The 17569-nt window shown below is 32.4% G+C and overlaps 2 protein-coding genes across 2 annotated transcripts in view; one reads left to right on the top strand and one right to left on the bottom strand.

The window, feature by feature from the left end:
* Window positions 1-17569, top strand: part of LOC143910987 (fasciclin-2-like) — a 273650-nt gene that overhangs the window by 85219 nt on the left and 170862 nt on the right. The window contains exons 4-7 of the mRNA XM_077429654.1: window positions 4370-4580; window positions 6460-6677; window positions 8085-8241; window positions 10635-10785. Coding sequence (XP_077285780.1) covers window positions 4370-4580; window positions 6460-6677; window positions 8085-8241; window positions 10635-10785 — 737 coding nt within the window. The remainder of the gene's footprint in view (window positions 1-4369; window positions 4581-6459; window positions 6678-8084; window positions 8242-10634; window positions 10786-17569) is intronic.
* LOC143910988 (hemicentin-1-like) overlaps window positions 16576-17569 on the bottom strand; it is a 380897-nt gene continuing 379903 nt past the window's right edge. The window contains exon 8 of the mRNA XM_077429655.1: window positions 16576-16799. Within this exon, the coding sequence (XP_077285781.1) occupies window positions 16684-16799 (116 nt within the window). The 3' untranslated portion in view covers window positions 16576-16683. The remainder of the gene's footprint in view (window positions 16800-17569) is intronic.

Here is a 17569-nt window from a genome sequence, read left to right as displayed (position 1 = left end):
ATACGCTGGCATGATAAGCAGTGCCGACGCAATCTTACCCAAACATTACCCCCTGAAGTGTTTTTGGTGATATTTTATCTTTCTATATTAATATAGGCTTGATGGTGATCGATATCGGTGATAATGAGATCGTATGAATTAAAAATGACATGAAAAAACGCCCTTCCCATCTGTAAACCACGGCACGTGCTGCCTTATGATTTAGTGTGTTTGCGCCTTAAGTATAAATTTGAGTTTAAATCTTCAAAAAACTACATATGTATATGTATATTTGAATGATTTATTCCTTGATATTTTACATGTTTTATCTACTATTTTAATTTTGATAAACGTTATTGAATGTAATAAAAAGGCAAGCTGAAGAAATATGTAATATAATATATATAATTTTTTTGTTGTTTATCTTTCATATCTTACAAACCAAAGATGGAGCTATTTTTTTTAAATATATGTATACATACGTATGTACATACGATGTACATGCATGCTAGAGCCAATATTAGTTAATTCTTAATTTCATATCAATTGATCGTTTTTCATGGAAAATAAATCAACATAAATCAAGTGTACCTTTCGAATTCAGAAACTACATACGTCACTGGGTATAATATAAAATAAACGGTTTTCCTCATGGCAAATGTCACTTTAATACAGGGGAGTTCACGTTGCGTGCAATCTAAATTACTAGAGGCAATCCTCTTGGCAAAGACAGTCGTCGTTTGGCAAGGAGACCCGCCATCAGAGAAAGACAAGAAATTCTTTAAAATGCACAAACGGAAAAGGGCTTACCGTGGAGAGTCACACATAAATCCGCGTGTCACATTTGTAACAGTTAAACTCTCATTCTGGCCCAGCACCGGGCCAAATCATTTTCTGTCCCAATTGGCATATAGCGTGCAACGAAGACACATACACAAATTCAAAACAAAAAAAAATAAAGTACACAATCGCAAAGGAACTGAAAAAAATACCCGCAAAACAAATACACTCGGGCTAAAGAAAACGCGCAGAGTTTCCCCCCGGATCCGCTCGTTCGGAAAATATGGCACAATTTTCTCGCGCTATTTTCCCCCGCCGCTATATTATACTTCCTATGTATTTGTGTACGAACATACATATATTTATGTATGTGCGTATTTTTTGCTCCTCCTTTGCGAGTTGAATTTTATTTAATATATCAATAAGGATTTGATGCTTTCAGATATTTTGCGATATCGAATTTCCTTTTGGTAGCAATACAATGAAAAATACGCTCGCGGTAATCCACGAGATTGAGATAACGTTTTTCCGTGTTTGTAAAGTACTAAGAAGACTTGTCTCGCTTTTACCACGTAAATGTGTGCGTGTATACTTTTCGGTACATGTCGATTATGACGCATTCGTCATATTCGATTTTTTTATATATACATATGTAGATATTTTTAAATCAAATAATGGTCCAACTGAATTATTTTAAACGATGAATGTGGCGTAAACGTAGCTTTGGGTATAGAAAGATACAGTAAAAGCGAGTTAGACACTAATAAACATTAATCGAAATGGCCCTTAGTAATTACCCGACGTCCGTTTAGAAGTCGCCACCGCACTACCGGTCACCCTTTAATTTTTGACTCACGCTAGACCAAATAAAAATAAATATTTTAGAAGCCCCGTGGGATCGAATCCCTTTGTGCTTGGGTGAAACAAAGAAAGAAAAAAGAAAGGGTGGCCAATTTGGGTTGAATTTCGTACGACTTTTACAAAGAGTGATGGTCTGCGTATCGTTTGGGAAACCGTTACCTTTTCTGCACCTTTCGAATTAAATAAATAGATATGTTTAAAAAAAAAATAATTTTGAAATCGTTCGAATGATTGTAGTATGTACATACTTATATGTAAATATGTACATACATATGAGAATAATCAATAAAAATGTATTATATTTCTATCAACGACATGGATTGTTCGATGGTGACGTTACGATCTGTACAGATTAAGGGCGAAAACACACCGAGTGGTACGTGTTGTTTTAGATACTTTAAAACATACAAAAAAACGTAGCAACCCTAGCCCATATATATGGTAAACAGTCCCAAAAATCCGCCCCTAGAGTGTTTTCGGTGATATTTTATTCTTGCAGTGATCGATAATCCCATATTTAAAGAAATGTAGGACAAACTTGTCGGTTGCATATGGATATCCATACATGTGCGACCTCCCAAATATATGTATTCTGAACGTGTAAGTACATATACCCGAGCTCGGTTTGGGAAACACCCACTGTTAACGGTCACAGCGAGAAGTCCCATACCACTCAGTGTGTTTTCGCCCTAAAGCGGTTCGATGAAATGCTGGCGAGCATCCTCGCGAACGGTTCAATGTTGCTATGTGTTTCGACATAAGCACTTGAATTGTTCTTCAAAAGGTTTGCGACTTTAGGCCGATGTGCATATAAATTGCGAAAGCCTCATGTGCATATTCAATTCGCACGATTTTATTATTTCAAAAAGTTAATCTTGCATTTCTTTAAATACCACCGTTATCGATCACTTACAAACTTGTACTAACATCGGTAAAATATCATCGAAAGCATTTCAGGGGGTGTGGGACGTGGGGGTACAGATTTGGCGTACCGGGCGTCAATAGATCGGCTCGCGAGCATCGTTGAGAATGTCACCGCGAGCATTGTCATTGATTCATTGATTTTTGTTATTTTCGAGTCACTGTTTTTTTACATTATTATACTATAGGCTCGCGAGTGTGTAACAAGTGAATCGCCGGCCTTAGATTGTGTTATATAATAATAATCAATTCGTGATGAATGTTCAAACATCAAACACATCACACACGACCGGTGCTTATAACTATAGTTTCCTAATGGCAATCGAACGTATCCATTATGCACTAATCTCTAATGCTTAAATTTAATCTCCTCAATTACTGTTGCACGTTAGCGCTGTCGAACTCATCACACTTAGCCGATGAGCTAAATTATAGAGGACCATTCAATAAGCGAAGATACAAGGATGGATCGCTGTGCGCCAAAGTAGGTCAAATTAGGTACTTGGTTCACTTTTTCGGGAGAAACTCTCCGCGTCGTAATCCACACTAACCAGCGCAGTCGAAATGTAAATTTTAATGTGTTTTTAAAATTTTAATGTTACACAGTTACGACGTATTAATCTCTTTTACGACTCGGACCCCCTACTCTTCGTGCTTCCATTTAACCCTTTGTTGCCGCAATAACTCGTCACAGCTGCAGGTTACTTTTATAGTTTTTGTGCCGGCATTAGCTTCGGTCGAGTCTTCATAAACAATTTAATCCGGCCCCTTGCAAGGGATGATGTATAAAGGGCAGGCATTTCCATTTTTTTCCCCTCTCTTCTACGGCTTTCTTCTCTTCATATTGTAAACATTCTCCGTTTATTTTCGTACGTTTGTTGAATTTTGAGTTGTACTGAGGGTGTATTTAAATTTATCGCTCATATTTTCATGCACGGGTTCATGGAAGATAGTAAAAGTGTCTTCTGTGCTGTTCAACATCTTCAAATTATTTTATAGACGATTTTAAATTTCAAGTACGAACTGCATACATATGTATGTACATATGTACATACGTGCCGAAGTGATTTCTATGTACATATGTATTAATCAGACTTTAGATAATTTCACACTACCAATTAGATGATTGGAAGTCATATACATAAATGCATACATATATTATATTAATATATACATCTACTTTTTATATTATATAATTTTTTTTTTTCATTTAAAACTTCGTTGTTTGGAAATGAAAGGGATTGTTTTTATTTAATTTTGGACCTAATTTCGGATAAACGAATTGACGAGACGGAGCTACATACATGTGTATGTACATATGTATGTAATACATATTATAAATATGTACCCAGCAGTATGGCTCGGTGCTTGCGTTAATGTTAACTACCAAAAGTTTCCCGGGTTCAAGCCCTGAATTGACCTCAATTGAAAATAATTTATTCGGAAGTATTTATTTAGTACTGTTGGTCAGACTTGGATATTTGTAACTTTTTGTAATGTGCGCGCGCAGAATACGGGAGGAAAAGCCTGTTCCTCTTGTTCCTCTTGTATCCTGCTCGCGCAAATTAAGTGAGTATGTACGTGAGTATGTACCGTTTACCATTCACCCTTCTTTATCTTTCGACTTAAGATCTTTCGATTTTCGATCTTTGCCTACTGATATTTGCGTTTTCGGGCGTTTCATATTCGGGCCCGTGAGGTAGTAATGTTATAGAAAATAGAGTATGAAATATATGTACATACATATACATACATATCTTCATTTGGTTAATATGTGTATATTTTAATAAAATAAAATAATATATGATCAATATATTTATATTTTCAGGTGTCCTGGATACGAACAAAGGATCTCCACATAATGACCAGTGGACCACATACTTTCACAGCTGACGATAGGATCAGCGTAGTAGATAAACCGGAAGATGATATGTGGACATTGAGGATAACTAGCTCAAAGCCTAAGGACACTGGACGGTACGAATGTCAGATAAACACGGATCCTAAGATGAGCAAATTCTTCAATTTGACCGTTAGAGGTGAGTTTGTAAGAAACTATACCCATATTTGATTAAAATATATCACTCAAGTATATTTAATAATGATTGATTCGGTCACGCAAAGTGTGAGAAGATTTAATTCTATTTAAGTCATTTGCGGTGTTTGTTTTCATGGTATAGGTATATTTTCGCAGCGTAATTGATATCGTCTAAGTCGTTGATTGCTTTTAAACTGATTCAATTATCCAGCCGTAATCAACCTCCGGGTAAATATTAAACGTTACGCCTACCTACTATTTAAACGGATTCGATACTATAACCTTTATATCATGTGTACATAAATACGTATATGTAACATGTGTAAGTTACATATGTAGGTACATACATATATGACAGCGAATTACGATTTTGCCATAATTGGCAAACACAGACAGTATCGCTGGATCGGATCGTCGTTCGGCAATTTCAATTAATAATGTTCGTGTAAAATTTAATACCCCATTGTTTGTATTTGGGGGGTGTGGGGGGGGGAAGGGTGTGACAGTTTAAAATTTAAAAGCTTTGTTTCGATTTTATATAAATGGCCGAGCGCACTAATAGTTGATTGCTGCGGTAAAATTTGTACAATTTCCAGTTGATATTAAATCAATTTGAAATATGTGTCGAAAAGTACATATAAACACAGCCAATGTATGAAATATTATTCACGATATAATGTTTGATTCACAATGCTTTTTAATGTCGATAAATTGTTTGATTTTAAATTTATTGAATTACATACATACACTTGTACATTTTTCGGATATACTACGAGTATAATAATTTTATTAAAATATTTATCGAATAAACTGATGAAAATTGACAAATTGGCAAGCAAGAATATATGTATTTATTCAAAGTAAATTTTAAAATCGTTCAGTTTTGCATGTTCCTCTAAAGAGGATACTTTAATTTAGCGAACGTATTGAATAAATCAGTATTAATCAATTTGAGATACCCTGACTCATCACACACAAAAATGTCAATCTATTATAAATACATATAATATATATATACGTACATATGAAAACTGTTGAAGATACTCTTCTTCGAACAATGGCCCGTTAAGCTCATATTCTACATCAGCCTTCCTCAAACATTCGAAAAAATATTTCGAATGACTATTTTTAATTAAATATACATATAAATATTTTTAAATAAAGATAATATTTTATTTCTAATTAAGAAATATTTTGTGAAAATAAAATATTTATTAAATAGGGGCGAAAATTTTTCCTTTTACCTTTTTGGCTCTGATATTTATGCAAATAATATATTATAATAGGTTCAATAAAAAGTTAAAATCATGTTTTGAAAATTATCGAGCGCTCCCATTCGTGAAAATTTCCATTTTGAGCCCTGTCTTGAAGGGTTGTAAATTAAAATTTAAAAATATATACATATATGACAACAAGCAAATTGACTTTTGCTTTAAATTATATGTGTATTTTTCTATATGTATATATTATATATATATTTTTTCATCAGTACCTATAATACAGTTTTTCGCTAAAGTCAACTATGCAAAGGCATTCCCCGAAGTGAAATTTGAATTTTTATACGAAATTTGGATATCGCCATTCGCTTTTATGGATAATGTTGCTTGTTCACGTTTCACATGTCTTCATAATCGCCGTTCTGCGCAGCTTCATCCCACCGCACGACCTTTTTATGTCCGTCTGGCGTGATAATATTTTAATCTTCAAATTATACTTTAAAAGCGCGTGAGTGGGTGGGGTAGGGGGGGGGGGGAATTAGCCGAAACGCTGGAGTAAATAATGGTTTTGACCCGGTTAAAGAGCGGCACGAGTGTCTTTTGACGGGATCTTGTGTTCCGACTTCCGCTCCCGGTCCGTCTAATTCCGTTTTCTCGTTGCAGAAACGCCGCTGAAGGATTCGCCGTCTCCGACCGAAGTGATTTCGGCGGCCCTAAAAGCCTCCATTTCCGGTCCAAAGGAGCAGTACGTGAAGGTGGGCTCGGTCGTGACCTTCGAGTGCAGGGTCGCCCTAGAGAGGGAAAAATACTTGCACAGATTCTCGAGAGTCCCTTTACCCTCGATTCAGTGGGTGCACAACGATTTGGCTGTTAATTTTCAGGCAAGTATACATATGTACGTACTTACGTACGTGTAATTCAATTTATGAAATTTGAATAAAAACATGCATATGCGTACAATCTATTGAAAGATTTTGTGCATTATTATAAGCTATTGAAAGTCTTGTACTATTTTAATTTATTAAATACTTTTTACTTTTTACCTTATTTTGCCTAGTTTCGTATTAAATTTAATAAATTCATATTGAAAGATGATTAAATAAGTGAGAATTTCGATTAAAATAAATTTGGATTATCGGAGTTTTATTGGCATTTTGCGGTAAATGTAGGGATTTGTTATTGAATGCTAAATTTTAATTACATTTCATTACGGGAAAAAAATTCGATAAATTTCAGTGATTGGCAACCAGTAGATTAGTTTTTTTTCGATATCTTTATACGATAATTTAAAATCTTCAAACGAAATTATGTAAAAAGTTTAATTTGATTTTTTTCATACCATTAAAAAAATGTGAATTTTAAGCGAAAAGTCAAAGTCAAAATAAAAATATTTTAGAAAAAATATACAACTAAAGTAATGTATTTTTTGCTTCGTTCGTCGACTTCAAATTTTTCGACATTAGTTTTCCCGACGTTTTCGGTGTATCTCGTCGTCGAGTTTGTACATATATATGTTACAGTTGAAGTGTATTTTCAGTTGTAATACATTCCAACTGGCGTTTTAAGTCATTAATATTCGAATACAATCAACTAGTAAATTATGTATATTTCTACAAGCGCAAATACACTTTCAACTGTGTATTAGCTTAAAAATATATGAATGGTAATGTATACAAACAAACATTATTGTATATACAAACTCCTGTTTAAGCAGACGAAAGCCGAGAAATCTTAAGTCGGGAGAACGGAACGTACCGATAATTTTAGTAGCTTTACAATAACTTGAAAGCCTCGTAAGCCCATTAATTTTTTTTCAAACAGAATGAAAGCTATTTTTCACTCTTACTTTTTTCACACTTTCACATATAGTTAGTTTCAAAAGTTTTACGTTGAAGTGGATCAAAAATAGTGATTTTGGCCAAAAGTGGATTTTAGATGTATGTATGCATGATATGAAAACTTAAGTGGTACGCAAGCACGATAAAAGAGTATTCGAAGAAAACTTTTGTTCATTATCGGACTTGCTATTTGAAATAGTTTTTTTTTATATATGTATGTTATTGAATATTGTATTTTAATACTCACTGTGATTATTTTTCTCTTCATACGACAAAGTATTATACATAATTCTGAAATTAGCACTGATTAGTCTTGTAGTTGTACGTATGTACAAGTTGACTTGCAAAGGGCTGCGCTGGTATTACTCAAGATTGCAGTCTTTGTAAATGTTGATTTTGCAGTTGTGTTCAACGATTGTGTTGAAGTTTAATTGTTGGCAAACTTTACAGGCGGAGCGAGGAGGAATATCAATAGAGACAGATCGAGGCGATAAAGCTGCTTCGAGTCGTCTGACAGTTGCCATAGTTCGGTTTGACGATGCCGGAAGATATTCTTGTACGGGAAAGGGTGTTGCGCCGGACACAGTATATTTACACGTCATTGAAAGTAAGCGCATACATACATATATTATGTTATAAATGATAAATTTTATTTCAAGAATTTAGAAAAAAAATGTTACATTTCTGCCTACTAGAATGTAGTATTTAAATTTCGCAATGTTTTTCTTTTGTTTTGAAAGAATTCAAATGCACATAAACAAGGCATATTTATTGAGGTTGATACTACATTCATACATATATACAAATTGAATGTGTACAGAATACAAAAGTGAGTCGAGCAGGTTAAAGAAACATCGATCGGTTTGCCTCCACACGGCCACTTAGTCCTATTGCATAAATTTTTAATATATCGCACAAGTTGCGAATGGTCAAACATGTGGGACAGATAAGAGAAAATCCCCACGTGTGTGTGTGTGTATGTGGGTAAGGGGTATTGGACTTGGAAATAGGTTAAATTTGGAGGGGTCATTTTGCTTTAAAGAAAATTGGTAATAAATCAAGGCGGCGACCTTTATCGCTTGCACTCTCCCTTCTGGTTGTCGGCCCCAACGAGTGGCCTCGGCAATAATTCTTCGACCATTTTATGCTAATTCCGTTTGTCAGACCATTGCTGAAATGTATGCTGCGCTGGCCAAGAGTCTCGCCAACTTTTTCGCAGATAAGTCACGGAGAGAGAGCGGTCCGCGCCGAAGGAAAGTTTCATACGGAAAAAGAAACACTGGAACTCACTAAAAACTGTGTGTAACGTATACGTATGTTTCTTTAAATTATAATTGACAGTTATGATAAATGGCATTTGGAACGCTTTTTCCCCTTCTTTCGTATAAAACGAACCTGATTTAAATCTACAAACATTTAGTTCGTTGTATTATGTATAAAGGTCGTATATAGTAGAATTAGGATGTTGTACAGACTTATGTTTATCTTTTGGAATTCCATATATAAAATATGATTCTCTGTTGAATAATTTGAGGATTTGAAAGCAGACTTATATTCGTCTATCATAATGACTTTTCTGAAAGATGTATTACGTTTTATATATTGTTAAATGTGTGGAGGATTTAAATTATGCAAACTAGTAGTATTATGTCGGAATGAATTTTTTGAGATAGTCCTTCAATTCCATTTATGAAGTTTTACATTCTAAATACTGTTGCGTAAGGGTGGGTTCAGGATCCAAATGCAAGGCCAAAGTCGCTTAACAGCATTTATTCAATAATTCAAGAGGTCCACATGGATCCAACACTCACTTCAGAATTATCTAATCTACCGTGTGCACCCCCTATAAAGGACAAGTTTCACACCACATCTTCCCCGATCTATTTATGTGTCTATTGTCTAGGCACTTAAAGGTCTACCCTGGCAAGTCTATTGTTTACGCACGCACTCACCCTGTGAGTGCTCCGTGAGAACTCCAGCGTATCCTTTGTTCGGGCACTTACTGAGTCCCGTTAGCCTGATCCGGGGTCTCTATTTTTCACCCACGAATGCACTTAGACAGTGGATACTCTCTCTCATGTTCTCACGTTACAATATTTTTTTTTTGGTAAATCCTTGGAGCATTTGAATGATGTTGCTAATAATCTTCTGTCAGATTGATTTTTTTTGAGATTTAAACTCAATTATTGTCCCTACTTTGTTTCTTTCCTTTCTCTCACATTTGAAAGTTCAAATTAAAAGCAACAAAAGTTTCATTTGTAAATATTTTTACTTAATCTAATACGAATAACTAATAGATGAAGCTTTGTGAGAAAATAAGGCTTTGAGATTTTGGATGGAAATCAGTGCTTTTGTCTATGAAGGTTAGTGTTAAGGAAGAAGAATGAAAAGAGAAAAATATATATTAGTTGATTTCTAAGATTACAGTTAAAACTCTCAAGATATATTTCATTACTCATTCACATTCGCCGAACGTGCATACAATTCAGCAAAAACGAAATCGAAAATACATTCGATCTTGAGCAAATGTATTATACAATTTTTATTTAGGTGCTAAATTGAGGTGAAAATATTCTTATATAAAATATATTTTCGTTGATTTTGGGAGTGAGTGCTGTACTCTCAGTGTGCGTGGTTTCGTGCACAGATTAGTGGGAACGTTGTTTATTTAACAAGAATTACATAATCTTTGTTTTTTCATTATTAAAAATTTATATTTTTGATGAATATAATTAATATTTCAAATTTAAAACATGTCTTTCATTTTATCGCATTCAGAACGAAGTTGTTAGAAATGTTCAACTCAACGTTTGACCTTTATATTTAGCTTTCAATCTCTTGAATCAATTCAAGTCAAAGGGTGGTCTTCGTTGAAAAGCACTTCAGACTCAAAGCTAACAAGCCTTAGCGTAGGCCCAATTTCAACGACTGGCATTTTGAAATACTTTTTTAAATATTATATTAAGTGTGAAGGAATATTATTTATTGATCTTTTTTCAGGTGAATATTTTGAGCCGATGCAGCGAGATCAGGCGAGCGGCGTTTCTGGTTTTCGCGAACCATGTCAGAAAATTCCATGCATTTTCACGCAAATCTTATTCACCGTGATGGTCTGCACGTTGGCCAGCTACGATTGGATTTGGAATATGAGGTAAATACGACGGGAATATAACATGCACCATCAGTATCATTTTTATTATTGAATTCTCATCATATTTCATGTGCTGTACATTACTTGTAAATATAATATTAATACATAAATATTTATATATTTTTAAACTTCATAAATCATAGTAATAGCTTATAAATATATATTTACATACTTATTGTATATGTAATATAAAACTATAGAAACGGTTTATGGGTATTTGAGATTATGACATATATTTAGAGTGCACTGTCACAAATATTTATATTTTTTATATTGTAAATCGAAAATAAATGTTTATTTGTATAGTTTATTTTGTCAATACCATTTCCATGTTGAGTACAAAAATAAAGTTGATTAAAAAATATAAATCGTTTATGATTTAAAATATAATCGTCGTTTTAATATATTATATGATTACAAGCTATTGTATTCATTTTCAGCTTTTGAATGTCATTATGGAGGAAGCGGAGTTCAAAGAACTTTCTTCTGTTTACACAGTGCCGTGTAAATAATAATATTATATTTGAAATAGGTCGTAAATTTTTCCAATTCGAACGCAAAAGTTCCTGCTAAGTTTAATTTATGGCCAACCATGGCCGAAATAAGATATTCCAGATTTATTTTTCCATTAGGAGTTGGTCTTATTCGAAGCAAGTAATCTGTTTCGCCAATTTATTACGAAATGACAAACGATCCATTAAGGACGATTTCGCTTTTTCAATAGCGAGTATCTTACCTTTTGTTTCTTATACAGAAAATACATAATTGCAATACTACACATATACATATGTACATACATACGTACATAAATTATATTATATATTATACGTTTTTGTCACACTCATAATACAAACATATACATATGTATGTACCTACATTTATGTAATATTATTTAATTTGTAGATGCAACATGTAAGATGTAAGTAGCACAAGCATTTTTTTAATTCATAAATTTTGTATTATCAAGTCAAAACTGAATTTAAAAATTTATTAAACTATATAAAATAATCTTCAAAAAACGTCAACACACAATGCTTTCTTTTTTTTTAGTATATTTATATGTAAGACGCATACAAGACGCACATTATATGTGAAACAATATTAGATTGTTTATGTATTTATGCTATGTATGTTTATGTTTATGTTCGTGGGTGACCACCTTGCGAATCCAAGCTCGTCTAATTTGGATGTGCTTTTAGTATGATAAGCGTCTATGACTTATAAATCTTAATTAAGTTATAAAATTAATGCTTTTAACCATAGTTGAATTTAATGACGTTAGTAAAAAGCTTGTGAAAATGGCGTATATTTATTTTTAAATTTGTCAGAACATTTATGTACATTTATAGAAGCTTAATATTTAATTGTTGACAGTTGAAAAATAACCATTCAAATAAATGCTTCTGTTTCTTACTGATGGTAAAAAAATAAACTGTGTATATGTACATTTATATGAAATTATTATATCGTGGGTAACATCTTGCGAATCTGTGTTCATTTATACTCGTCTAATTTGGACGTGCCTTTAATATGATAAGCGTCTTTGGCTTATTGCATTTTATAATAGTAATGTTTGTGACCATAGTTGAATTTGAGAATAGCGTAAGTACATTTGTCATAAATTTGTCAGATAATGGTAACTTTGATTGAAATTAAATATTTAAATTTTGATAGTTAAAAAATAGCCAAATAATAATAAAGTTTTATACTAATATGCTAAAACGAAAGACTGTGACCAGGGCGAAAAATGCGAATTTTGGATTTTATCGATAGGCCTAGTGGAAAACTTTTTTCGTATCAAGGTAACGATAATTAAAAAAATAATAGTTTTAAACAATATTCTGTGCCTCCAAGCTAATTAATTTATCTCGAAAAATAGGGTTTTTTCATATGTATATGTATATGTATATACGTACATATATCTCTTTCATATATCTGTTCAAATTAAAGAATTTTATTTTCAAAATTATTTAAAAAGAGATGAAAAAAACTTCCATTTTCGAATTTTTTATCGAGATAAATCGATTGCGCGACATTGTATAAAATCAATGAAATTTTTTTCTAACGTTCCTTTGATGACAAATTTTTCACCAAATCAATGGATGAAAATCCAAAATTCGTGTTTTTCGCTCCGGTCTCTATACATATTATATGTTATACGAGTACATATTATATGTTAGTACAGATAACGCAATATATGAATGTACGTACTCATAAGCAAACAGCTCATCACAAACTTTGGACTGATATCTTCAAAGAAAGTTCTCAAGATGATTTGGGAGTTTCATTCCGGAAAACATGGATATGTTGAGATATGTATGTATATGTACATTTATAGTTGGCTTAGAACATATTATGGCCCCATATGAGCGTCACACGTTAATTATCATCGACTCGTTAAACCACACTAAGCCCACGTCGATATTTTGAATCGCAAAGGCAAGTTGAATCACCGATTCGTTTATAGTGTGGCATGTGCCACTGTGCATAGAACGAGAATTCGAATTTAACGTCTTCTAATACGTTAGTAACCCATTGGTGTCTTCTCTCTAGGTTTACGACTCACGATCTGCTTTCAGGTGTGGCGTCGTTACCGGAAAATAGCGCCGGCGTCGTAAAGCCGGGGTGGGGCAATATTCGTTAGAGATATCACGAGTGCGATTACAGGATTTGGATCGCAAATATTACGGCAATTAACGTCTTCCACGACACATTGTCCCGATTTGATCGATGGTAATCGACGCTAACTTGGAACGATTAAAGGGTGCGATGAGACGCCGAAGGCCATCACGAATCATACATTAACATCGGCCCCGTTCACTTGGAAAGTGATCCGAGTTCGTTGGGAGATTGTATATATGTAGATAAGTCAGTTAGAAATGATCAAAGTATAGATCAAAGAATACATGTTATATACCGTAGATGATTTCGACTTATATAGTTCGTGACTTTTAAATTTCCAACAAAACTTTGTAAGCCATCCGAAGGTACAAGTTTTACAGATTTTTACGTAAAATAAATGTTCTTTAAGCATACTTAAAGTTTTCACCCTCGTTTTAACTTTTCCACTTCCACAATATTTCGCATCGATAGTTTCAGTTCGTATTAATAATGTGTTCCATATAAAAAGGAATTATTGTGTTTTTGATCGCAGCATGGAAACATTGAGCTTTTTCGAATGTTCAAATATATACAATTTGAAATGTCGGAAATATTCTATTTGTGCGTTGGAAATCTCTTAATGAAACAGAGTGCTTTTTTGCTTGCCTTCTTCTCCCCGCCTGTTAAAGCCCTCCAGGTGAAAGCTCGCTTTTTAATAATCTTCTTATGCATTCATGGCACGTAACGATGGCGAAGCCTTTTGTGTACAGGGAAGGAAAACTTAGAATTAAAAGTTTTCCTCGGGAAAATCGTTTTCTCGATACACACTAACGATGAAACAAAACAACACCCCCTTGGCATTTACTTAACGTTAAATGGGATTCGCCAGCCGAATGCACTCGTGGCTGTTTAAAACAAATCTATAAATTAAACACTTGTATATATCAAAGGGGATAAAGTGGGATTTAATACTGAAACAAAGATAACTTTCAAATGCTTTTTTCATTTTTTTTATTTATTTAATATCATTATTGAAATATTTACAAAATACAAACCACTGTAGCTCACCTCAAGATACCACATAGAGGCAAACATACAAAGTTAGGATTATTTTTATTCACATTATAATATCGTAACAAAAAACATTGTTCTAATACGCTTAATAATTTGATTCGGAATTAGATTTCATAAATTGTATTCAAAATTTCAAGGAATGTATCACTTCTCTATTCCAAAATTATAAGAACATTTGGGTAATTAAAATAGTGATTTTCGTATTAATTTTAGTACATACAATGGAATTTTTTAATATAATTATTTTTTTATATAAAAAAAAACAATACGTAAAATCATTTAATATAATATATTAATAAATGTGGATACAATAACAATATTTTCTTTTCATCTCGTTCAGCAATAAATTTAATAATACTTCACAACACATCGTTTTTGCAATAAACTCGAATATCACCTTTAGTACGTACTTCTTTTCATTTTATTCTTCACGAAATCCATTCAAAAATATCTTCAATTTGTATCTAAATCGTATTCAAGCAAATTTACAATAAAAGTAAACGATATTTGAATAGCAAATAAAATGGGGGGCCCAGAAAAAACTGTATCAAATCTTCAATTTGATCAATTTCAGTAGAATGTTTTAAAAAGCAATGATCAACACATCACACAATGAGCAATGATCACACTGTTCAACAAAAAAATGGTTGTTATTAATTTGAAATTTTTCTCGAAGATTATTAAGATAAGACCACGGAATACAAATGATAATAAAAAAATTGTATTCTAAAAGAAGAAAATTATTAAGATAGAGAATTTTATCGAATAAACTAACTTTGTATGTATATTTATGCCCACGCAAATTGAATGAGAAAATAAAAAAAATGGCTGTCACGTAATTTAGAGATTGAAAGTTAATTGTGAATATTAGCATGACATTTGTATCACATATTAATAATTTTATTAGAATTAAAACAAAAATCATAAAAAATCGTGGAAAACTTTTTTTTTCTATTTTCATATTGACTTTTAGCGGAAAAATGTACACTAAAAATCAACAGTTGTCAAAAAAAGGTCAAATTTGTTGGACAGTGTTATTGGAATCGAAGCTAAAATTCAATGGACTTCATTTCGAATAATATTCTTTGCATATTATATACAATACTTTACATTTAAGTTACACACATGATATAAATAATATCTGGTCATATAAAAAAATGAGACATATCATTTTCGATCTTGCAATAATGATGAATGTTTTTATCAAAATATTTTTTTTTATAACATATTGGCAAAGAGTGTGCGCGAGTGACGAAGAATGTTTTCCTTTAGCGTTATAAGAGATTTACCAAATTAATATAATTTGGAATGATTACTTCAAGCGTGATTAAATGTATAACTAGTTTTTAAATCTCCTGATTAAATTAGACGAATTCGGTAGATTGGACGTAAAATATAGTTAGTTAGCTTGATAGTGAGGAAAGACCTAATTTTTTAAAATTATGTAAATTAAAAAAAAAAGAAATGTTTAATACGATCTAATGTATGTATGTATTGATATTTACATTTTCTTTCCATTCACATGAGATCAAAAAATTTATGCCAGCATTCTGCAAAATTTTCATTTCTATTTCTACATTTATTATTATTATTTATGTTTATTATAATCGCTAAACTCTATGTGAAATTTCACTACATTGATATTTACATGTAATATGTATACATATTAACTATAGGTGAAGTTACCAATAAAAATTACAGCTCAATTACTGATTACACCCTTACCTGTTACATACATATATGTATATTCACGTAGTAGTAATTAAATATATTTTTTAATTCTTCATTGACTATGTGTTTTTTTTTACATTAATAAATTCAATATAAAATTATTTACAACTTATCTATATAGTAGATTTAAAATCGACTGAGCCAGGATAACACATTCATATAAATTGTCAAAACGAAACATTTAGTATATAAAAGTAACCTGTACTTTCGATGTTTTGGAACTGTGGATCGACTAAAAAAAACTAAAACCTCGACGAAAATGCATAAATCCGATTGAAAATGAATAGTAAACTCACCGTCACGATCATTATATGCACAAGTGAGTTTATCATTTCAATCGCTATGATTATTTTTTTTTTAGATATATATAAATATTTTTTTTTAGTATACTTTCGCAAATTTCCAGCACAAATATGAACGTTTATATAATTTTAGAGGGATTGTTTTTTTCATGTCGTCTTAAAAATCTACGTAGTTAAGCGTTTGAAATGATCATCTGCCCATGAAGACTGACGACATGATGTAAGTTACGAAACCAACGATGACCGGTGATAGCACGTGGAATGAAACGGCGCGATTGCTCGTTTGCATAGCAGCTGGATGTTCACCTGTAACAATTAAAAAAATACATCGTTGATAAAGATATAAAAAGAAAAGTGCACCCCTTGACAGAAAATAACACTGTCGAATTGGCGTATCAAAATTTTACATACATATAAAATTATGGTTGGACTTGTAAAGGGAGAATATAAATAGACGACTTTCCCTCCTATCATACATTGTTCGCTTACATTATTTTAAAGTTAAGTCTAAGGTTTTGTGAGGACAAGGATGAATAAGGATGAGAGAAGTGAAACAAATGGTCTGTGCTGAGCGAGAGGGACGTATTTAGAGTGAGTGGGACAGATATACAGGAGGCAGGGGAGTTAAACTCGAAATATTAATAGCAGTCATTTGTTAGGCGTGCGATATATGCGTCGTCATCAATCACGCAATTTCAATGTAAAAGTGGGGACGAATTATCAAAATAGGTCCAAATCACTTAATCAGCCAACGGAGGACCCTTGAGATTGCTTTCACATTGCTCAACAAATGTAATATTCTCAAATAAAATATTTATGTATAGAATAATTTAACGGTGCATCAAGTTTAATATCTCAAGCAAATGGTTGTATGAAAATAGTGCATAAAGAAAGTTTTATTTAGCTAGAAGTGTGTATATACATTTTTGTATATGTACATACATAGGTATATACGTCGGATTTGAGATGTTCATTTTCTAAAACAAATTATTGAAATACTAATTTTTACTACATTTACAGCATTTTAAATATTATAAAGTAATATATGCATATTAATTTTTATAAGGTAATCATGC

The sequence above is a fragment of the Arctopsyche grandis genome, chromosome 4, assembly GCF_051622035.1.
Source record: "Arctopsyche grandis isolate Sample6627 chromosome 4, ASM5162203v2, whole genome shotgun sequence".
Taxonomy (NCBI): Eukaryota; Metazoa; Arthropoda; class Insecta; order Trichoptera; family Hydropsychidae; genus Arctopsyche; species Arctopsyche grandis.
The sequence above is the reverse complement of the archived record's forward strand: the minus strand, read 5'-3'. Positions and strand labels throughout refer to the sequence as shown.